The 23786-nt window shown below is 35.8% G+C and overlaps 1 protein-coding gene across 2 annotated transcripts; it reads left to right on the top strand.

Moving 5' to 3' along the window:
• Positions 1-487: 487 nt before the first annotated feature.
• On the top strand, positions 488-15951 carry LOC129221275 (uncharacterized). 2 transcript variants are annotated; one of them, XM_054855731.1, is made up of 4 exons: positions 488-551; positions 5878-6091; positions 7235-7341; positions 15105-15951. In XM_054855731.1, the coding sequence occupies exons 2-4, from the start codon at positions 5932-5934 to the stop codon at positions 15732-15734; spliced, it is 897 nt and encodes a 298-aa protein (XP_054711706.1). In that variant the 5' UTR covers positions 488-551; positions 5878-5931; the 3' UTR covers positions 15735-15951. The 2 variants fall into 2 exon arrangements, with proteins under 2 accessions (XP_054711706.1, XP_054711705.1); XM_054855730.1 differs by lacking the exon at positions 488-551 and adding an exon at positions 2772-3066.
• The last annotated feature ends 7835 nt before the right edge of the window (positions 15952-23786 follow it).

Here is a 23786-nt window from a genome sequence, read left to right as displayed (position 1 = left end):
TTAGAGGCTTTATGCAAAATTGTTAATTAAAATTGTAATAAACCAATTATTAGTAGCTAATTAAGTAATTTGAATAAAGATTTCTGCATTATCATCGGGTCTGAAGTAGCATTCCAAATTTCAAAAGAATCCGATTACAAGATGTGGATGAAAATTGAGTTGCAAGATTTAAGCGAGATATTTACATCACAAGCTATATATTTCAATTCGATGAACAAGATATGCATTTACGGAAAAGTGTGACCTTATCGTGGGAATTGAAAAATGAATAATCGAATTTAAAAAAGCTAGAGCCGAAGCCGAGTATAGTTACTGATGTTTCACGATCGATCATGGTACATCAAATATAATATACATATTCGTCTGGTTTTGGACAAACAAGCCAGTAGAATGTCACTTATTTGCACATTTCTCGACGCAACTGCACTGATGAAATCTATAGAGTACGTGCAATTGTGTGTTTCTTATAACAGGTGGTTAAGATGTTCTGCATCAGATAACAATAAGATCATTCTTCGTTCCCCTTGAGTTATCCAAAAAGTTCCAGAAAGGTGAGCAGTATATTTCACATTTTTGAAACTTTTATATTTAATGAGACTATTCAATTGATGCAGTGAGAAGCAAAGGGATGTAGGTGGCAAAATCAAAAATTTGGAGATAACCAGTACAAATGATACACTGTAAAAAATTTCAGACTCGTTAATGAGTATTTCCGTGTAACGTTTCGGGATTTTAATGGTTTTCATCCACTTCCTGGAAATATCAAGTATCATTGTCAAAAAGTTTCCTGAATGGCTACAAGTTTCAGGAATGCAGACTTCTCTCTGTTGTAAAAAATATTTATAGCTCCCAGTTTAATGATGAACTGAGAGTATTTATAAGGTGTACCGACTTTAATACAATCACGGCTCGTCCTGACTGATTAAGCTCCCAAACGGAGCGAATAAGTCTTTGGACTACTGAGCTTTGCAAGAATTGCAATCATGACTTGCAATTCTCGCTTAATACTCCTTCTGGAGTTGTTGTGTCATTCCTATCTCAGATTCCTTTGAATTCTAGAGGCACGACTGGCTCTAAACGTGAAGGTTTCCGGATTTTTCGGGATAATTTCAAGAAGGTTACTTAGTTTAAGGGGAAAACTTTCCTGGGTTTTGCAAGATATGTTACTGGCTGAAAATGGGCACATCAGCTGCCCATTATTTTCCAGGAACGTTTCTGAATCGTTTTTACAGTGTAGGCGAACTTCTCCTCTGTCTTTGGGCAGGAGATAGTAATAGTATCCCTGGTATGGTCCCCCCCCCCCCCAAAAAAAAATCAATGAAATTCTTCCTAAGGACCTTACCTTTAAACGCGTTTTACTCAAAACTTGAAAATTTCCATACATCCCTTTGCTTCTCACTGCCTCAATTGAGCTAACGAATTTGTAAAACATAGCAGTAACATCTAACAGTCTTTAACTGTTTCTATGAATTCCAATTTAGATTTTAATTTAAATTTCGAGATTTGTTTTGAATACTTACAAAAAATGTCATAGCTCTTATATCTTCTTCAATGCTGAGAATAAGAAAATGAATTTCCTTCTTGTTAACTAGTCATACCACTCGAAATCAGCGTACTATGATCTGTAAAATCTGTTGCCCGAGCTGAGGTTTAGTAGGTTAAAACAGCAACTAATTAAAAAAAAATACTACTGATAGGATACTATTGAAAAAATGAAGTAATGAATATTATGTACTATTTTTTCAATCCTGCCGATTTTATGTTTTGCGAAGCAATTGCAAATTTTCCATTAGATGTGAAACGCACACTGTGTATTTATTTGATCTGTTACGAAGATGAAAGTCATGATACTTTCCGTATGGTTGCTTTGTTGTGAAGATGAAAGACACGATGCTTTCTGTATATGACAGTTCTGCAGTTCGGTCGTGAAGATGAAAATCGCAATGCATGACTTTTTTGATATGAAGATGAGAGCCCTTGATGCTTTCCGTACATAAGAGTTCTGTCGTGAAGACGAAAGTCGGGATACTTACCATACAGTTCTTTGTCGTGAAGATGAAAGTCATGATGCTTTCTGTACATCACAGTTCTGTAGTTCTGTAGTAGTTCTATCGTGAAGATGAAAGTCGCAACGCTTTTTGTATGGTCCCTTAGTCCTGAAGATGAACGTCGCAACGCTTTCTGTATGGTTCCTTAGTCCTGAAGATGAAAGTCGCAATGCTTTAAGTGCATGACTCTTTTGATATGAAGATGAAAGCCCTTGATGCTTTCCGTACATAAGAGTTCTGTCGTGAAGACGAAAGTCGGGATACTTACCATACAGTTTTTTGTCGTGAAGATGAAAGTCATGATGCTTTCTGTACATCACAGCTCTGTAGTAGTTCTGTCGTGAAGATGAAAGTCGCAACGCTTTCTGTATGGTTCCTTAGTCCTGAAGTCCTGAAGATGAAAGTCGCAATGCTTTAAGTGCATGACTGTTTTGATATGAAGATGAAAGCCCTTGATGCTTTCCGTACATAAGAGTTCTGTCGTGAAGACGAAAGTCGGGATACTTACCATACAGTTTTTTGTCGTGAAGATGAAAGTCATGATGCTTTCTGTACATCACAGCTCTGTAGTAGTTCTGTCGTGAAGATGAAAGCCGCAACGCTTTCTCTATGGTCCCTTAGTCCTGAAGATGAAAGTTGCAATGCGTAACTGTTGTGCTATGAAGATGAAATCCCGTGAAGCGTTCCGTTCATAAGAGTTCTGATGTGAAGGAGAAAGTTGCGACGCTTTCTGTACATACCTGTTCTGTCATAAAGATGAAAGTCGCGATGCTTTCCGTACATGACTGTTCTGTCGTGAAGATGAAATACCGTGATGCTTGTTTTCTGCACATGATTATTCTGTGTTGAAGATTAAAACCCCTTGATGCTTTCTATACATGTCTATTCTGTCGCGAAGGTGAAAGTCTGATGCATTCTGTACATGGCTCCATGGTTGCTTTGTCGTGAGATGAAAGTCACAATGCTTTCCGCACGTGACTATTCTACGATCATAAAAATGATCGCCACGATGTTTTAGGTAAGCATTACTTTAGGTTCCAAGCGACTACACAGCACTTGAATCAATGAATATGAAGTTCTTTTTCATCCTCGTATATCATAATTTTTAAACATACTTATGTCGTGTAAGGATTTCATCGTAAAATGGCGTGTGAAAATTCACTATACCGAGAAGTGACACATCACTATATTCAGAAAGGATAAACAAAGGGGGCGGGGCATCCACATTAATAACTTTTTTAAATTTTTTATTTTAACTATGCCTGTGAACTTGAACTAATATAAATAGCATGGGAAGGTTCTTTGCCGAAGATCTGCGTTACGATTCGCATGGAACTGACGATGCTTCCAAAATTTAATATATATAATATATATATATATATATATATATATATATATATATATATATTACAGCGTGAAAAGCTTTCGGACATGGGCTTATTGCACAGTGAAGCCGATGCTCTGATCTCTCGCTGAAAAAAAAGTGAAAGAAAAAAGTAGAGAAAAAAATCCAGAAAAAAAGATTGAAAAAGAAATTTTTTAAAGTAATTTGGACGGGAAAGCGCCATGAACCTCCTTCCTATTGCTACACATATTTATGCTTTTAAACTTTTCCCCTCTGTAGCATATCAGAAGAATATTAAAGTTTAACCTTACCCTTCTCTTCCCAATAAAAACGATAACTATGAAACTGTCGAAAACTGAAAAACACAATTGGGAGGGGGGGGGGAGGCTGGAGAAAGAAAAGGAGCGCTATCTCCAAAAAGGGGAGGGCGATGGATGGGAGGAGGGGGATGGCGATCATGTTTGGATTTAGGAATTTCGTTTTACATTAGATTCATCAAGAATGGTGTCACAAGCATTTTGAGAGGTTTTTCTTTTCCGCGCTGTAATATTAGACTTTTCGAAGTACTGTCATTTGCCTGATGTATGAAAAACTCTACTTTGGTAAGATATAGGCGAATGCAACAAGAAAACGCCCGCGACAAGAAGTACATATTTATTTTCTTGTCTTTGTAACGAAATCCAAATTCAAAGATGGTTCTACCGTGCCTGTTTGGTTTCCCATTTTGTTATTTGAGTAAAATCCTCATATATTTAATAACCAATGATCGAGTAACACTCCTGACGTCATCAACCATAAAACTCGCGCCACGGCATGATAATTTGATAATATGTTTTGGTAATGTTTAACATTCGGGGAAAGGCTTTATTTTTACAAGGCTGAACTGGATCCTGCAACTTAACGGTTTTACTGGTAAGACTGGTTCATTTCAGGGAATGAAGAAACGAAAAAGTGGTCAACAATGAACGCTGTCCACTGGACTTTAGGGTTCATCCACTGGAGTTAGGGTTAAAATTTCAACCATCAAAACATATCTCCTAACAGGCAATTGCTTCGTCTAAATGTAGAAGCTATTTTCACCCGTCATATCTTGACGGGCGATTTTCTAGTAATGGCATACTGGTAAATAAGTAGTGGTGTGACTTCGTGTTTGCGAATTTGCGTACAGCTTTTACTGCGTTATTTAAATTTACAGTGCAGGAATAAAACCCAAATGTGTCCTGTTATCAAGAAAAGGATGAAATATGTTACGTAGTTTATTCCACAGCTTATGATTTATATTGTATGCAAAATGTTTTTGATCAATGTGATCATGATTTTCGTAGGACTCTCTTTTTAGTTCATTATCCTATTACCTTATATAGATGACTCAAGAAATAAATACATACTGAAGAGAAGATTTTCTAAAGATTACGTCCGCACATTTCAGTGTTTTTCTTAATGAACGCATTCATAGATAGAGGTATATATGCTCATGCCTGTTTTACCATTTTTTGCAATTATTTTAAAAATTTTGTTTACAAGTTTTAAAAAAAAAGTGTGTCGTAAAGACATACGATAGAAGTAAAACTTTTATTCCTTATTTTTTCTTTTGTTCTGAACTGTAACTTTACCCGCTCGTTTCCTCTCACGCCACGTTCCTGTTCTCTCTGAGGCTGACTTAGGCAGATGCTCACCAAAGTTGTATATTTCAATGAAAAAAACAAATCATAAACAACGAGAAAACTAAAAAATATTTGAAATCCGCTTTTGTAGCCAAAAACGATGGGGAAAAAATTGTAATTATAAAGTAGATTTAAAAAAAAATGCCAAGCCAGTTTCAAGACTGAACCTAAGTAATAACCTTTTAAATTGATGACTTGACCTTAATCAAAGAAATGATCAAGAACCTGTTTGTTTGAAAAGTTTATTATGCCTAAAATCCACAAATATGTGCTTGTTTAAGTTCAGCTTTAAAATTAATTTGTTAAATTCATTAACAAAACTTAATTCATATTTACTGTTATTTTTCATACTTTTTGGCAACGATTAAAAAACCATTACGCCACATCCGTCACACAAAAAGTTTGCGGATCATAATTTTAAAACCCTCGCATAAAAAGTTTCACTTCAAAAAGAAATTATTATTCTTCCGTTCTTAAATTTCAAAGTAAAGAGATTAGTGTTTTGAGCCAATCTGGGTAACGGTTGTGACCCAAAACCATTTGGTACATTACTAATTGTGTCTTCTAAAAATGTAATTAAAATTTTCATGCCTAGCATTTACTTGAAAGTACAAGATGTGTTTTTTAATGACATTTAATTGTTTACTTATTAAATTTAATCATTCTACAGCTGTACGGTTGTGATATTCTCTGGACTGGCTCTTTGTTAGATTAACGGGACTTTGTTGGGGGAAACTCTTAAAATATATTTACTTTAAAGAAATGAAATAATTGATTAGTATTAAAATTTCTTAAATGTTCACTTAATTTGATGTTTCAGGTTTCTGGACTTATATAGTTAGTTTTAGAAAACTGAGACACCGAATGCGTAGGAATGACTAGCATTGCTTATGAAATTCGACTCATGCGCAAAGAAGATATTCCCGAAGTACTGGATCTTTGGCGCGAAAGTGAAATGGACAAACCAGCGCACAGTCTGTCTACGTGGTTTAAAGTGGATCCGGGAGGCTTTTATGTGGCAGTAACTGATATTGGTATATAAAAACTTTTTAAGATTGCTTCTGTTTTCATAAGCCACTTTTAATTGAAAGTTCAGAGAAATTAAGTGGTTCTATTTCACTTCAAATAGTTGCCTTCTTTTTTCCTTAAAAAAAATAAAAAAAAAATTAGGTAATATAGTAAGTCGTTGCGATCTTACTTATCAGTACTGTAGATGCCATTAATCTGTAGATTGCCATTAATCTGTAGATTAATGGCAATGACATTAATCTACAATCAGTCAGTTTAAATCAACTTTAAACTGACATTACTTTTTGTACGGACTTTTAATATTATTAAAATTAGTCTGAAATTAATTGCCATTAAGCAACTAACTTTGTATGGTTATAAATTAATTCCGTGTCATCAAACTAAATTAATCCAATAACTTATTGTTTAAAAAAAAAAGAATGTTCTTTTTTTGGGACGAGAAGGTTATCATATTTTCACAGCAACTATGTAGTTACTAGCTGCCTCGCCCGGCTTTGCACGGTCTAGCTCGAAAAAAAAAGTTATGTCAAGTGACGCCTGTTCAACCCTCAGGCTTGAACAAAAAGAAAAGAAAAAAAAATCAGTAAAGTTTTGGGGCAGTTTGCGGAAAAACAACCAAAAAGTAAACATTTTAAATCCCCCGATTACAAGAAAATCCTTTAAAACAAAATCAAGGACTTTATTTCTTTATATTCGAGAAAGAAAATGACAACATATCTTTCGTCTGAATGATTTTCTTCACGCTAAAAATTTTAATAAAAGCATTGTTGCGGAAAGTTGAGATGAAGCACTGAAAAATAATTTAAATGGAGGAAAGCCTTCGAAAAATAGGGATTTTATGTCGAAATTTAAGTGTACTAATTGATAGTTTTTAATTGATATCTCCGCTAATTATTATCGGAGGATTATGTTAAATAGCCAAACATGAATACGGGAAGATTACGAATCCATCGATACCTGGTTCGATGGTTAGTTCACTGTCGTTCGGGAGAAGCTTGAACATACATAGATACATAGGTACGCTCTGGTCAAATCAGGTGAATAGACAAGTTTTTTATATCCATTTTTTCCCTTGTATTATTCATATAATGTCTTATTATCCTTTAAAATATTCACCAGTGTGTTCTGTTTTTATATATTTCATTAAGGAGATGTTGTGGGCGTATGTTCTGCTGTCTTGCAACATAAAAACTTGGCTGTCATTGGCTCTTACTGTGTGAAAAGAAAGTATCGTGGACTAGGGATTGGACGTAAGGTATCTGCAATTCATTCCAAAGCTTTTTATACGAAATTTACCTTTTTCATTGCCAAATACAATCACTGAATTTGCTGTCTTTGTGGTAAAATATTAGATTAAAATTATTTAATAAGTTGTGTCAGAGTTTAATCAACAAAATCATAACTTACTCTATACATCTTTTTAAACAACGCTTATCGAAGCAACGCTCTCTTATGAGTCTAAACCTGTTGATATAACTGAAATTTACTATCAGATTGGTAGGATGCGTATGCCAGACTGAAGCTTTTAAACATACAAGATGGCTTCTAAACGATAATCTCAAGCATTTGAAGATTTTTCTTAAGGAATAAATGTGAATGTTCAGGTAGGAAGCACAGAAGCTAGTTAGCAGTAGGTTACTGCCCCTAAGTCAAGGCTAGAACTGAACTACGTGCAATATACAGTCGAGCCCGTTTAATAGAATATCGGATAAAAGAATATCCCACTTAATATAATACATTTTGAATGTACCAAACCAATGTAATGTGTTATTTTGATCCCGGTTAATAGAATATCCCGCTTATTAGAATATTTTTTGAGGCAAAATCAAAGATATTATATTCTTTGGCAAAATGGCTATTCCATTAAGCGTGTTCGACTGTACCAGACAGATCGGTTATCACATCCAGAGGCTGCAGTTTCGTTTTTATTAGAACTCATCAGTCTGGATGCTGCTGACATTGGCTGGTGAGATAAATTTAGTTTATCTGCCAGTTTGTTGGCGCTTTCAGCTTCAATGAGATGACATCTGCTTGCCGCTCGGTTATTCACTATTCCTGACTAAGGAGTTCTAATAAAAAGGTCGGTCAGACCAATGTGATAACCGGTCTGTCTGGTATATAGAACAGAAGCTAGTGTCAATTGAACAGTGTTGCCAGATTGGGGGAAATTTCCCCATTTTGGGGAAATCTGGTGCTCTCTGGGGAAATTTTGGGGAAATGGGTTTTGAGGGGAATTCTTTGGGGAAAGATTTTTTCTTGGGGAAAACCTGGGGGGGGGGGGGGGAAACCCTCGGGGGAAAAAAGAATTTTTTTCGTATTTGGATACGCGTCAAGAAGTAGTAGTTACATTGTTTGTATCAAACAGTGTTGGTTTAGCTTTGCTCAACTTTATGAAATTCCAATTTCGCATTATGCGGAATATTATGTTAGGGAATTCGCATTAATGTTCTGCGTAAGTAACCAGTTGATACGTGAAACGGGTAAAAATAAGTGTGATCAAGAACGTTCTTGGATAAATATATACAAAAATCATAGTTTAAATGTACATACAGAAGCAGAGTAGTCAATGCAAGCAGAAAAAAAACATTTATCTATTTCTTATCTTTCGGTCAGGCGCTTGTATTTGTGACTAGTGGCACCCGCACGGCTTTGCCCGCAGTAGAAAATTAAAAGGTCTTTTGTTTCCCGTGTATATTTACAAATAATGCGTGATGAACTTCTCTCCAATTGGCTTGCCTACGCTACGGTTCCATGTTATACAAATACGAATACAAATACAAATGTGACGACCAGCAACAGGCTCTGGGCCCAGCTAGGCTGGTCCTAGTCAATTAATTAGTCCCCAATGAAGATCAATGGCCCTCTTAAAGCTATCCACTCCCTTGCTCATTACCGCCTCTTCCGGTAAGCTATTCCAAGTGCCCACGATCCTGCTAAAGTAGTAGTTTTTCCTGATTTCCAAGTTAGCCTGAGATTTAAATAGCTTAAAACAATGACCCCTTGTCCTGCTTTCCCCGCAAAAATTTAATCCATTTACATCTTTCATTTTGATAAATTTAAATAACAGAATCATGTCCCCTCTGACTCTCCTTTGCTCTAGGCTATACATGTTAAGCCTATTAAGTCTGGTATCATAATCTAAATCTGAGAGTCCCCTTACTAATTTAGTTACCCTTCTTTGAACCCTTTCCAATACAAAAATATCTTTCTTCAGATAAGGCGACCAGAACTGCACAGCATACTCCAAATGAGGTCTTACTAAACTCCTATATAAAGGCAGAAGAACTTTCTTAGATTTGTTTGAAATAGATCTATTGATGAACCCAAGCTTTTTGTTGGCGTTGTTACTAGCAATACTGCACTGTTGACTAAACTTGAAGTCCTGATTTATAAAGACACCCAGATCCATAACATTTTCTGCCTGATTTATGACTGAACCCTGTAAACGATATCTCATACGCTTATTTCCATGACCTAAGTGTAGCACTTGACATTTCCCTACATTAACTGCCATACCCCATTTATCTGCCCACTTAGTAATATGATCTAAATCCTCTTGCAGCTGTTTTACTTGTTCTTCATTTTCGACAATCCCCATAACTTTTACATCGTCAGCAAAACAATTCATGCTTCCAGAAATATTTTCATTGATGTCATTCATAAATATAATAAACAAAAGAGGCCCTAAAACTGATCCCTGAGGAACCCCACTTAAAACATCACTCCAATTAGAATGATTTCCTCTCACAACTACTCTTTGCTTCCTACCAGTAAGCCAATTTCTTACCCAAAGTAAAGTTTTTCCTCCTATTCCAATGTCGGCTAACTTGCTGAGAAGAGCAACATGCGGTACCTTGTCAAAAGCTTTTTGAAAATCAATATAAACAACATCCACACATTTTTTGTTATCTAAAGCTGAGGTAACCTTGTCGTAGAAATGCAATAAATTAGTAGTACAGGATTTACCTTTCCTGAAACCATACTGCAAACTAGTCAACAGACTATTAGTCTCTAAGAACATCATGATCTTAATTTTGATCAAAGTTTCGAAAATCTTACAAATCACCGAAGTCAAACTTACAGGTCTATAATTCCCAGCAATACCTTTAGACCCCTTCTTGAAGAGTGGCGTTATGTTAGCCAGCTTCCAGTCCTCTGGCACCGTCCCCGAGTTATAAGAAGCATTGAAAATATTCAAAATAACATCCACTAATTCCTCTGCACATTCTACTAAAATTTTGGATAAATATTATCTGGTCCCGGAGCTTTAGTTGCTTTAATCTTTTTCAAATGAAATAAAACCTCCTCCCTGGAAAATGCAAAATCCTCAAGCTGTATAATAGCTTGTGTCTTGTTAGTGTCAACTGTTGAGATACAGTTATCGTTAAACACACTGGAAAAAAAGTTATTTAGAACATTTGCAATATCCCTATCGTTTTGGATTAAATTTCCATACTCATCAACCAAAGGCCCAATTTGACTGTTTCGAGCTTTCCCAGAATTAGCGTAAGCAAAAAACCTCTTAGGATTCCCATCAATGTCATCTGCCAGCCTTTGCTCCAATTCCCTTTTCTGAATCCGTCCCAAATACTTAAAATTTCGCCTTGCCTTACTATACTGGAGTCTCTCCGCACTCTGACCAGTTTCTTTAAACTTACGAAAAGTGGCTTGCTTATAATTAAGAGCTTCTTTAGTCTCCCTGGAGAACCACATGGGCCAAATTTTGGTACTAACACCTTTTCTCCTAAATGGAACATAGTCCCCAACGGTTTTAGCAAGTTTATCCTTAAATTCCGTCCATTGCTGATCTACGTCGCTATTTTCCAACCCTGACGAAAAAACCTCTTTCAAGCTCTGCCTAAGTGCAACAAAATCAGTGTTTCTGAAATTGGGCACAAACCTAAAATTATCATCTTTGCACACTTCAAATTTAACCCGGAACCTAATGCTGTTATGATCACTATCTCCAATATGCTCCCCTACACTCAACCCCTGAACAAAACTACCTATGTCACAAAAAACTAGATCCAAAATTGCCTCCTCTCGAGTTCCCTGAGTTACAACTTGATCTAAGAAACAGTCACCAATTACTTTTAAAAATTCCTCTTCTTTGCCATTACCAGAATAAAAATTATTCCAATCGATACCCGGAAAATTGAAATCCCCCATTATGATAACGGATCCCTTACTGGACATGTCACTAATAATACGGTACATCTGTTCATCTTGTCCCTGGTTTGAATTAGGTGACCTATAAATGTTTCCAAACCGTAGCTTTTTGCCCTTACTGCTCATCAACTCCAGCCAAACCATATCAATATCAGTAGGCTTATCATTTATGACCAATTCATTGCAAATAAAATTGTCTCTAACATAAAATAAAACCCCACCACCTCTTTTACCTACTCTATCCTGTCTGAACAAATTATACCCAGCAATATGTAATAACTCTGCATCAGATTCGGTAGCCCATGTCTCTGTAATTCCAATAACATCCAACTTCTCATCCATAACTATGCTTTTCAATTCATCCATCTTGTTCCTAATACTGCGAGCATTGGTATAGAAAACTTTAAGCATGCCTAAGTTGCTTTTATTTAACACCCTGAAATTTCCTAAATTACAATTGTTAACATTACTACTCTTGTTCGTCACTTTATTTCCATTTCTAGCAATACCCAAAAAAATTTCATTCTCTCGATACCTGATGCTTGAACCATGCCCCCCATTCCAACTTAGTTTTTTGACTCCGAAGCCCTTAAAATTAATCCACTAACCATTTTGACCCCTGTAGAGCTCAGATGCAGGCCATCCCTAGCAATCCAATCCCGTTTACAATGACTCCATACATCAATGAACCTGATACTGCGCTTTTCGCAAATTGACTTCAGTAGCAAGTTCATACACCTCGCACGTTGATTTAGCCAGCTCCTATGCACTCCATACCTGGGAAGCAAGCCAACCACTTTGACATTCGTCGAAAAGCTGGTTGCTTTATCCAACAGGGATTCCCATTCCCTAGAAAACTCCTCATTTTTACTGTGGCCTACATCATTTGTTCCCACCCACAAAGTAACCATGTCCTCCTTATTCAATACTCCCTTTTTTTCAGCAACCATATTAACGTCTTTTACCCGAGCCCCTGGTAAACAACACCTAGCCACCTTACGCTTTACTCTCCCAACTGTGTTACCCACCTCCCTTACCATAGAGTCCCCCAAAATTACACCCTTAGTTTCCCAATCTAACTCCTCATTTGAAACTTCCCCCTGAATCTCTGAAACATTTATACCCTCTACAACTGGCCTACACCCTAATGCTAACTGGGCTTCCAAAACTAGCATCTTAAGTCTTAAGTCTGAGAGTTCAGCACATTTAGTGCAAATATAATCTTCCTCAAAAACAGACTCATTTTCCCCCTTATACAGGCAGAACATATGACATAAATCACAAGAGATCCACCTGTCCCCCTTCCCACTCTTTACCTCTTTCATAATGCATATAACACCCATTTCTACTCAGTGAATATGTTCCAAAAGGCAAAACAGAAAGATAAAAATGCAAAAAAACACAGAATAAATACTAAAAACAGCAGTAAATAAACAGAGTTGCTACACCCAATAAAGCACTCAAGATCAAAAACCAGGAGATCACCACATGTTAGGCTTAGCTCCTAAAAATGCAAAAACACTTCAAGAATACAATAACAGCAAAAATGAGCCCCCAAAACACAATAAAACTAAATTACATGATAAAGTGAAGTAAAAAAACCTAAAACTAGACAGTAATAATGAAAAATTATAGTAAGAAAACACTTATCAAATTAGCAGCAATAACACTCCCTGCATCACAGGCGCCCTCTAGTGGCCAAAGGTGAAAGCTTGGTAATTTACTCGTCCATCTTATGATGATTTTGCTCGGGAAAATGTTCTTAAAATTAGAATAGAAAAAGAACAAAATCGAATTTTCGAAAAACCGCTTCGAGGTGCACACCTCCATGCTACAAACTAACTTTGTGTCAAATTTCATAAAAATCGGCCGAACGGTCTAGGCGCTATGTGTGTCAGAAAGATCCTGGGAGACAGAGAGATATCCAGATAGAGAGGATTTAGCTTTATTATTAGTAAAGATATTTTATAAGACAATTTGGTTACTTGGGGAAAAATTTTTTTTTCAAGAGACAAAAATATTGGATGAAATCGATTCATTTTATGGAACTATTTGTGGAAATCTTTTTTTTGAATTTGGGGAATTTTGATGGAAAACATTGCTTTTTGGGGAAAAGTTGGAAGGGAATTGGGGAAATCTGGATTTGACCATCTGGCAACACTGCAATTGAACTGACTATTTAAATGTATTGTGAATTCACATCTAGATGTATCTACATAATCCCAAGTTGTTCCCCCTCCTTCAGAAAACAGGATTTTGTGTTTAATTTATTTTTTTCCCTCGTTATTGTTGTTTTCGTCTTGTCATTGTGTTTAATTTGTGTATTTTTCATTAGTATTCAATGTTTTTTGCAGTTTACTAGTTTGGTCTGTTATTCAAAATGTAAAACTTCGTTTATTAGTTAACTTCGACTAAATTCTCCAAAATTCTTGAAGGTTTTTATTTAAAAATAAACTTTTAGTACTCTATACCAGGGCTGTCCAACTGCAAAGAGCCCACGGGCCAGAATTCCGTCACTGATCACCTGGCGGGGCGCAGTTTGAAAAAGTTGTGCAATAACCTCTTATACAATAACAATTAATAGTTGAATTATTAATTATGAAACAATGAAACAGAAGGATTATGAAACAATTTGCTTACATTTTAATGGGAAAACTGAGGCCCATCCGCCTTCTTTACAAGGGCAGGAATATCAACATCGATGTATTTTAACATCGATGCGGGCCACACAATATGTGTTGGCGGGCCGCATACGGCCTGCGGGTCTCCAGTTTGACAGCCCTGCTCTATACCGTCCTTTAGCATTTTAAAAACAACCGTTTGGCTCAACATAGCCTGTTAAGGCTTTTGCACCTGTAAAACCAATACAACCAACCAACTACATGTATCTTATTAATAAAGATTGGACATAAATTAAAACTACAGCTTGAAAAAGAAAATTATAAAACCTTAAACAATGGCAGGAGTTCACAGACCACTATTTTCTCCATAATTTAATTAAGACCAAATTTTGAAATTTTGATGCTGTCTTCCTAATTGCCTTTTCAGCAGTGAATCTCGAAATTGAAAATGAATCTCCATCAAAAAATTTTATGCTAACATAACTAACTGTTAGAGTAAAGAGGTACAGCATTTTTCCATCTTAGACCGAGTTTTTTTTTTGTTTGTTTTTGTTTTTTTAATCAACACTGAGATTTCGAAAATGATTTACTTACAATAATATCGAAATTTAAACATTAGTAATGATTATAATTAGGGAGAATAATTTTTATTTTTAGAAAAAATGCAAAATTTATTAGCTAAATTAACGCAAAAAATGTCGTATAAATTCTTCTTATTGTTATTATTACCAGTAGCGTTCTTATAGCAAGAAGGGGAGAGAGGGGGGTCCGCCTCAGGTGTCACCCGTCTGGAAGGTGATACTCCAAAATTAATTTGTAAGTTAATGAAAAATATAAAAACTTCAATGTTGAAAAATTTCCCATATATTTCCATTTATCAAATGCAGTAGCATCACTACGGAAGGGGGGCGGGCGGTGCATTCCCTGGATAACACCCTTCGAGGGATTGGGGAGGACACATTACATGGATTTGTATGTTCAAAAAATGTATGAAAACTTTAATTATTCCTGGCAGAAATAGCTATTTAATGCTATTTTCGGGTCCTAAAGTTAAAATTGGAACGGATCGGTTCGAATGGTACCGACCCTCAAAAGCTACGTTCCTTCTCGGATGCTCAAGTACTTCCCTGTAATTTTGTCGAGATCCGATGAAAATTGCGGATTTGTATAAGGAACTCATACATATATATTTATTCTTTGCTTTCATAGTTGTTCTAACTCTCTGCAGGTTTGGAAAGCTTGCAACGAACGCATTGGCTCTCGAAATGCTGCTGTGAGTGCCGTGCCGGGGAAGATCGAGTTATACAGAGATACATGTGGATATCCCATTGTGGAAAAAGAGTGGGTTGCCTTGCTTTACAGAACTACAGCCAGTTTAAAAGTGAATGAATTGTCAGACAGTATTTCAGAAAAATATGACATTCGGCCATATACGGAAACGGACCTTCCTCTGATGATCGAATACTTTTCCGTGCTAATGGGTTACAAGTTGGATCTGGCCATCAGACTCAGTTGCAAGGAAGCTGACAGTCTAACTTGTGTGGCAATTAAAAATGATTCTTGCGTGGGATTCGGTTCTGTTAAGATAAGCTACAACGGCGAAGCTCATGTTACCCCTCTCTATGCGGATTGTCCTCTGGTGGCAGAGTTCCTCTTGAAAAAGTTACTCCTTTCTTTGTCTCAGGCTAAGGGATATGTAATAAAAACAGTAAGTTCAAATCGTGCTGCAAATGAAATTGCCCAGCGCCTCGGTTGGTCAAGCCCCGAGCTGATTCCAAGACTGTACCGCAAAAGGAAACTGAAAGTAGACACTAACAAAGTGTTTGCGCTTTCTGTTCTTAGTTTCGCACCTTTTTGAAACGGGGCGGAATTTCTGACAAAAGAAATATTGGAGAGCTTATTTCTTCACAACTCATTTCTCAAATGTTGGACTGTGGATCAAAGTGAAATAGTTAAGATGACTGAGCCTTTTCAAAATGAACAAATTCGAAATTTGTTTTGAAAATTATAGCACATAAAAAAAGAGCATTGTATTTCATTGTAATAAAACTTGCATTGAAACATTATTTTTAATTTTTGGCAGTAAAATTGTGCTTTCAGAGAAAAGTGGAAAATGTTCACTTTTTTTTCATGAGGTAAAGTGAAAAATGAAATATTTTTCGAATGCAAATTCTTCCATTCGATTGTGAAATATATTTTTGAACAAATTAATGAGCAAATAAAATGATAATTTAATAAATGAAAAAACCATGAAACAATAAACTAATAAATAAATAATTTAATTATTTAATACATGAGGAAAAATAAATGAGTGAATTAAATAGTGAATGAAGAAGAAAATAAGTGAAAGAATTAATTAATAAGAGAATCATTAAATAAAGGAATGAATGTAAATAAATTATTCAATAAATGAATACGTAAGAATTTTAGTAAATGATTGAATGAGTAAACGAAATGATCTATTTCACTTTTTCCCTCTTGCACTTGACTAATTGTTAAAAATATTAAAAATACAAATAAGCAAAATATTAACTAAATAAATACTACACCGACTATTAGAAGGTCAAATGTTTAAAATGTTAATAAGAAGAAATAAATCCTTTGACAATATCAAAATATTTTTTGACTTACAACAAAATGTTACAATTTGAGTATCCATTTTTAAAAATTGCTTGTGGAATCATGTGCTTTGATTTTCAGGGGTAATTTTTTCCTGGCTGGAACAGCCTGATTGTGTTACTTCATAGTTAAAATATTTCTAGATAAGTGACGCTAAAAGCGGAGTAAATATTTCACCATTTCACTTTGCCCCGCTATTTCACTTTGCCCCACATTCCCCTAAATACTCAGAATTCCATCTATTACTTGTAAACTCACATGGAGTGGAAAAAACAAGTACCAAAGCTCACCAATCAAATACAGCCATTTTTTAAAGAAAAAAAATAATATTTAACGATAAAAAGAGAGAAACCAAATTGTTTTAATCTTATTAAATGAAATTAGTATAAAATTATTAAGAGATGCATTAAAATTAATACACAATAGCTATGTGTTCGCTCAACAGGACCTTCAAAGCTGTTGCTGTAAATTAACATAATTAACTTGTTTGTTCGAACCGGTTTTAATACTTCTGTAATGGCCTTACAGTACAGAAAATTAATGTGCAGGGTGTCCGAAAAGCCTTATATACATTTTTAAAATTTCAAGAAACGGAGCAAAGTGTCGCATCAATTTTTTTTAATGAGAGAGCAGAATTAGATTGATGCATGGATGCATGTACGTTCATAGTAAGAATTTGTTTTTCTCACTGTGACGATACATCTGTCAAGTAAAATTACTTATAATTGGGCAATTCTCGCAAAAATGTCCCGTGCGTAACGCTAAGTGTTTTATTTTATTCAAGTAAATGTTAATTAAATATGGGATTAACTATTATGCTTTGATAGTATATTAAAGCATGTATTATTCCTCAACAGCATTATTTTTTGAAGGCTTTGGTTAGCTGGAAAGAATAAAAAACTTAGCGTTACGCACGGGACATTTTTTGAGAATCGCCCGATTACACTTTTTCCTTTTTCTCCCCCCCCCCCTTTTTACGATAACGTATGAGAAAGTGAGAAGCAAAGGGATGTAAGTGGGTTTTTTAAAGTTTTAAGTAAAATGTGTTTAATAGTAAGGTCCCTAGAAATTTTTCCCCATATCATGATGCATAACGACACATACCAGAGATATTAATACTATCTCTTGCCCCAAGAGAGAGACGAGGCTGAACTGGATCCGGTATCTTAACTGTTTTACTGATAAGACTGTCATTTAAGGAGAATAAAGATATGAAAAAGTGGTCAACCGTTAACGTTATCTACTAAAGTTTAGGGTTAATCCACTGGTGTTAGGGTTAAAATTTCAACTATCAAAATATCATCAAACAGGCAATGGTTTCGTTCAAATGTAGAAGCAATTTTCACCCGTCATATCTTGACAGGCGATTCTCTAGTGATTTAAAAAAAGAGCAATGTGTACTCACAATATTTGTGTGAGTCTTGCCGACTAACAGAAAGGAAAGCATATTGTATGTTGTCTATTTGTTTTCATATTCAAATGAATCGACGAATAAAAATATATTTTACTATTCTGTGAAAATATTATTATACACTGGTGTGCAAAAATTAAGGACGAGACGGTTTTTTCAATATAACTTTGCACAAAAGCTTTCCAAATAAACACATTTAATACCGTAAGATCCCCAATACGTAAGGACATGTGTAATGTAAGCAACACTTACTAAAAGAGAAATCAGAGGGATAAAAAGAAGCTTTATTGAAAGTAGCATGGAGCGCAATGCGACTGAAGGCCGAAGCATCCCTGTGATGGGTGTCCAGCAAGAAACATCCGGTCTTTAGTAGGGGATATGGTCTCCCCCGACTGCCAGGCAAGTTTCACAGCGTCTGCCCATGCTGAGAATGAGGTTGTCAATGAGTTGTTGAGGCATTGCTGCCCATTTGTCTTGCAGCGCCAATCGAAGCTCCCGAATCGTTACTGGTGGTAAGGTACGAGCTGCCAAGCGTCTGCCTAGAAAATCCCATACATGCTCGATGGGATTGAGATCCGGAGATCGTGCCGACCAATCCATTCGTTCAATATCCTCACTCTCTAAGAGCTGTTCGGCAGCTACTGTGCGATGACATGGTGCATTGTCGTCCATGAAAAGGAACTGCGGACCCATAGCGCCTCTAAAAAGACGCACATATGGAAGAAGAATCTCGTTACAATAACGGGTCCCGTTGACTGAACCTGCGTCGAAGATGTGAAGGTCTGTACGACTACCAAGCATGATGCCTCCCCAAACGAGAACACCGCGACCTCCATACCTGTCCCTTTCAATGATGTTCGAGGGATGATTGCGGCTTCCCCGCTCTCTCCAGATGAGTATGCGATGAGAATCGCTACTGAGACTGAATCTGCTCTCATCTGTAAAGAGTACTCGTCCCCATTCATTGTCTCTCCAATTCCGGTGTTCCCGGCACCACAGAGAACGCCTTCTCCAATGGGCAGGCGTTAGAGGTACACACCGTATAGGGCGTCGTGCAAACAGACCACCACCGTGCAGTCTTCTGGCCACGGTAAAACGCGATATCGGTCGTCCAGTCGCCTGTGTCGTGTGTCTAGCGATTTCTCCCGCTGTCTGCCACCTGTTTCTTCTGGCCTGTAAGAAAATATACCGGTCATCTGTGGGTGTGGTTCCTCGTGGACGACCACTACTGAACCCCCGGATAGCTGTTCCTGTGGTTTGAAATTGTCTCCAAAGTCGTGAAACGATGCTGTGACCAATTCCGAACTCTGCAGCTACACTTGTCACACTGCGGCCTTCCTCCAACTTCCCAATGATTCGACCTCGGGTAAAAGCATCCAGATGTCGTCTAACATATTGATTATTCGCCATTTCTCGCTGAGGCAGCAACTCGTTGTGATTTTAACTGCTATACGGGGTGCAATCTCTTTGCCAGAAATACTGATCTTACACCAACAACATGCTTTATACTACTCAGACACTCCCCCATTACGTCTGCCTGCATATCTGCGCATGTGCTCCGTACATCACCTTACTTAATCTCCTGATTGGTCTTTCTGTCCGCTCTGCCTCTCCGATCAGCTGGTATGCTAATTTTTCGACTTCGTCCTTAATTTTTGCACACCAGTGTATTTCACATTACCATTACAGCTTCATGCAGAATAAATTTATCCTCATCATTTTTCAGTTAAGGGATAAATATTGTTTCAGATAGAAAATTCTTTGTATGAGAACTTGTAAGACTTTACTTGTAATTGTTACGACAAATTTACGAACAAAACGCTTTAGTATGTCATGTATGCATAAAAATAATAATGCAAGGAAATGCTTTGATAAATAATTATTTTCCTTAACGCAAGAAGATAATTTTCTCTTGTATTGCATAGCATACTGTACTTATTTATTAAAATGCACCGGTAGATCATTTCATTAGCATTATAATCCCTAACAAAATTTTATCAGATTTCATTTCGTATTTGAGAAACCAGTAAGCTACAGTAAACACGGGCTTTTTTGACCCTGGGGTCCTTCTTTGGTCCAAACTGAGAAAACGATGCAACATTCTCTGATAACCTTCAGGAAGCACTTTTGAAATTAATTTCGACAATATCCACTAGGGGACAGCCCCATGTTCGCAGTAAGATATAGGGGAAAACCGCCTATCTTGGACCCCCTAAGAACAAGACGCCCGTGTCGCTAAATGTGAAGCAAAACAAAAACAAAAAATAGGGCATCTGAAGCCACATTTAATTAGGAACCACCATAGGTACTTACATTTTCTGTAAATATGATGATAATTTTTTGAAAAATTATTTTTGACAAAGTTGCAAAAGTCCAATTTAGGAATATATGCGCCTATATTGAACTATGCGCTTCCTAAATTGGACCGTAACAGTAAATGATATAATAATTTTCATTTGAACTGTACAGTCTTTTTACAGGATTTGCAATGGAATTTCCTTTGTTTTGGGTTAACTTGGCGCAATGTTGATGAACCCTCTGATGGCATTTCGTACACTAAATCATGCTTTACACTTAATCTCTATGGCAAAAATTGCAATACCAGTGTTTTGTGCGTTTTTTTTTTTTTTGCTCCTTTTGCGGCTTTTCCTGTTCTGTGTCCTTTTTCTGTATCGATGACGTTAGAACGTTTGCCGAAGTTGGTTTCCTTCTTCTGCCTTCCATTCTTTATGCAAAGGTAATATGTGTGCCACCTTAACAAAACCATCGATACAACCGACGATCATAACTTGATGAGAACTAACCACTGATTCCTCGGAACTTATTAATTTTATCTGTACATTGTTCTTGTGCATCTTGAACAGCTGACACCGAACATGTAGCATGTTTACTTTGTTAGTCTCATTTGGACTACAAACTTCTGACTCGGTTACTTTTCAAATTCGCTGTCATTAAACACAATTATACTAACGGGTCAAACTCCTATTCTAGAGAATATAGTCACAGAATATTAGCCACGCTTGCAGTTTGTCCATAAGAGTCACCTAACAGTTCTCTTATTTTATATTGGGTGATTGACTTCATTGGGTTTCTCGCATACAAAGACCACAGGTTCGATTGAAATCTGTGGACAGAGGCTTGAAAATGGCCACGTCAAAGGGCTGTAAAATGAGGCTTAGTGTGTGCTGGAAGAGGAAGCATTATTACATTATTATCGTTAGCCAAGTTTATAGCATAGCCCCATATCATCATTCCTACAAAAACAGCTAAGTTTATTTATATTATTTTTTTTCCACCTAAGAACCACATTTACCCTTTTAAACACCTTCTAAAATCAAGAATGGTAGAAATTAACGTAGCTTGTAATTAATAAAGAAATCAGCTTAAAAAAAGGTTAACGAGCACAAATTTCAGTCAGATAAAAAAAAGGAATTTTGTCTTACAAAACTGAAATTGCAGCTTCTGGCTAAAAAGAAAAGAAGGGAAAAAAAATCTATTTTAAGAGTTTGAAGCTTCTAAGCAACTTCTTTACTAATAATAAAGCTGAAAGTCTCTCTGTCCGGAGGATGTCTGTGACGCGCATAGCGCCTAGACCGTTCGGCCGATTTTCATGAAATTTGGCACAAAGTTAGTTTGTAACATGGGGATGTGCACATCGAAGCGATTTTTGAAAATTCGATGTGGTTCTTTTTCTATTCCAATTTTAAGAACAAAATTATCATAAGATGGACGAGTAAATTACGAAATTATCATAACGTGGAACCGCAACATGGGCACAAGCCAATTGGCGAGATACGAAATTATCATAACGTGGAACTGTAACATGGGTACAAGCCAATTGGCGAAAAAATTCACCATACATTATTTGTAAATATACAGGCGAAGCAAAAGACCTTTTAAATTTTCTATTACTGGTAAAGCCGTGCGGGTACCACTAGTGTAATTATAAGTCGTCTCGATGTTTACTATCATCAATCTTAATTTGCAAAAACATTTTCAAACCACCCTGTAAATAAATTAAAGGACCATGTGGCTGATGTAAGGCATCAAACAAACTCCCACAGTAAAATTTTGAATTATTATGACCCACCTCCCTTCTTCCATCAAAAGGGAACATTCTAGCTTTGCTAGTTCTTGTACTCCAGAGATTCGTTTCCTCACAGCGGCATTTTATTTTCATACGTGACAATGTTTGCACAGATATCGCGTGTAAGTGTACAAGGTTTTTCAAGAAAATGAAATATGTATCAGATCTGAAATGAATAAATTACACCCACGGATTCTGATTTACGCAATCAGTAGCTCTCATGTGGATTAGAAGCAAAATGGTAAGTTACCATACACTGTGTTTTAAATATTTGATTCAGTTCAAAAAGAAAATGTTTAGCATAATTTATTTATTCATTCCTCTTTGCAGTATCTATCTAAGTTACTTGTTTTTCAGAAATATGAATTTCTCATTTCTTTGCAAAGAATCATTTTTGCTAAAAGTATTCGAACAACTATAGAATAAAATCTCGTTTCAATGCATATCAGTATTATAAGTAAGCTTTTACAACAATGAATGTTTTTGTGCCACTTAATAAAGTGGTGTCCTATACTTTTCGCCGATACGAAAGTTCCCTCCCCATGTTTTTATGTTTCAATTTTACCTTTTGATGCCTATTAAAGGGGGAAGGAAATTTTAAATGTCGGCGAGAAAAGTTGGGTAAACCATTAACCTGTTATGTTTTTTTTTTCTTTTTTAAATGAAGAATGGGCAATATTTCACAATTTTCAACTGGATAAAGAGTTCAGGATAATGATTTTATTCTCTTTCTATTTTTGGTTATTTTGATTACCTGGATGAAGAAGTTTTTGCAAATAGTTTAAATAACGATGAAAATAAAACAAGGCTGAATGTTATATTCAGCCTTGTATTTTCATCCTTATTCCTTAATCAGTTTTGAGCTATACTTGTTTTTGTGAACTTACGAAGGTTAGTCAGAGATAAAAGGTGAGGAAAACTACTAAAAGATATTACCCTTTTTAAGCAATTGTTAATGTTGATGTCTGAGATGAAAATTAGTTTAAAATATTTAGGTGAATGCCCTTATGTTAAAAATTTTATATTTAGTACAAGTATATGCAGATAAAGTGTAAACATACGATTTATTTGACTGCAATCTTTATCGTTCACTTTTTTACTGGAACTTTCACTGTCATATGCCTGTACGTAAACAGGAAACAATTTTTTTTAAAAAAATTGTGAACAGACTTATATCATAAATGCTTTGGCAGTATTATAAATGAAGGATTTCACTGTCTATATCACAGTTTAGTTTATGTTAATGTCTTCAGACTGAAGCATTTTTTTTTTTTTTTTTGTAATTTTTACGTAGCGAATTCGCAGATTCTTAGCTTAATTTTGTAACTATTTGGTTATTTAATATTAATTTGATTAGATTGTATGTGGTTATTTACTTGTATCAAAGTAGTGCAAGTTTTACAATTATTTTCGAAAATGTTTTTCTTTTATAATTTCGGAGGATCTTATTCGGGTAGCCTCTTGTTTTATTGATAAACTTCGTTCATAAGGTTTCTATACGGAGTTGTTTCTTTGTAGAATCATTTTATCGTTTAAAAATTCATTTACTCAAGAAAAACACATGAAAATCTTACTTGAGTAAATAGCCTAAAATGTTGATTTACTGAAGAAATGATATTTGTAAAGAGCAATGAGATATTTTTTCTGATATCCGATTAACAATTTGATTAAATAGAATTTAGTTATTTATAAAAACCTTTACACTTTCAGGATATATACTAGTGTGAAAGAAATGGTACTGTTTAATAAAAATAATAATACTATTTTTTTTGAAGATAATGATAAATATGAAA

Source organism: Uloborus diversus, chromosome 4 (assembly GCF_026930045.1).
Source record: "Uloborus diversus isolate 005 chromosome 4, Udiv.v.3.1, whole genome shotgun sequence".
Taxonomy (NCBI): Eukaryota; Metazoa; Arthropoda; class Arachnida; order Araneae; family Uloboridae; genus Uloborus; species Uloborus diversus.
This window is presented reverse-complemented; position numbering and strand designations above follow the sequence as displayed.

What these genes read in the sequence shown, in the direction of transcription:
- LOC129221275 (XM_054855731.1), top strand. Translation starts at nt 5,932, where the DNA reads ATGACTAGCATTGCTTATGAAATTCGACTCATGCGCAAAGAAGATATT. An exon ending in TGTGGCAGTAACTGATATTG is followed by an intron (nt 6,092 to 7,234) that starts GTATATAAAAAC and finishes TATTTCATTAAG; the next exon opens with GAGATGTTGTGGGCGTATGT. An exon ending in GACTAGGGATTGGACGTAAG is followed by an intron (nt 7,342 to 15,104) that starts GTATCTGCAATT and finishes AACTCTCTGCAG; the next exon opens with GTTTGGAAAGCTTGCAACGA.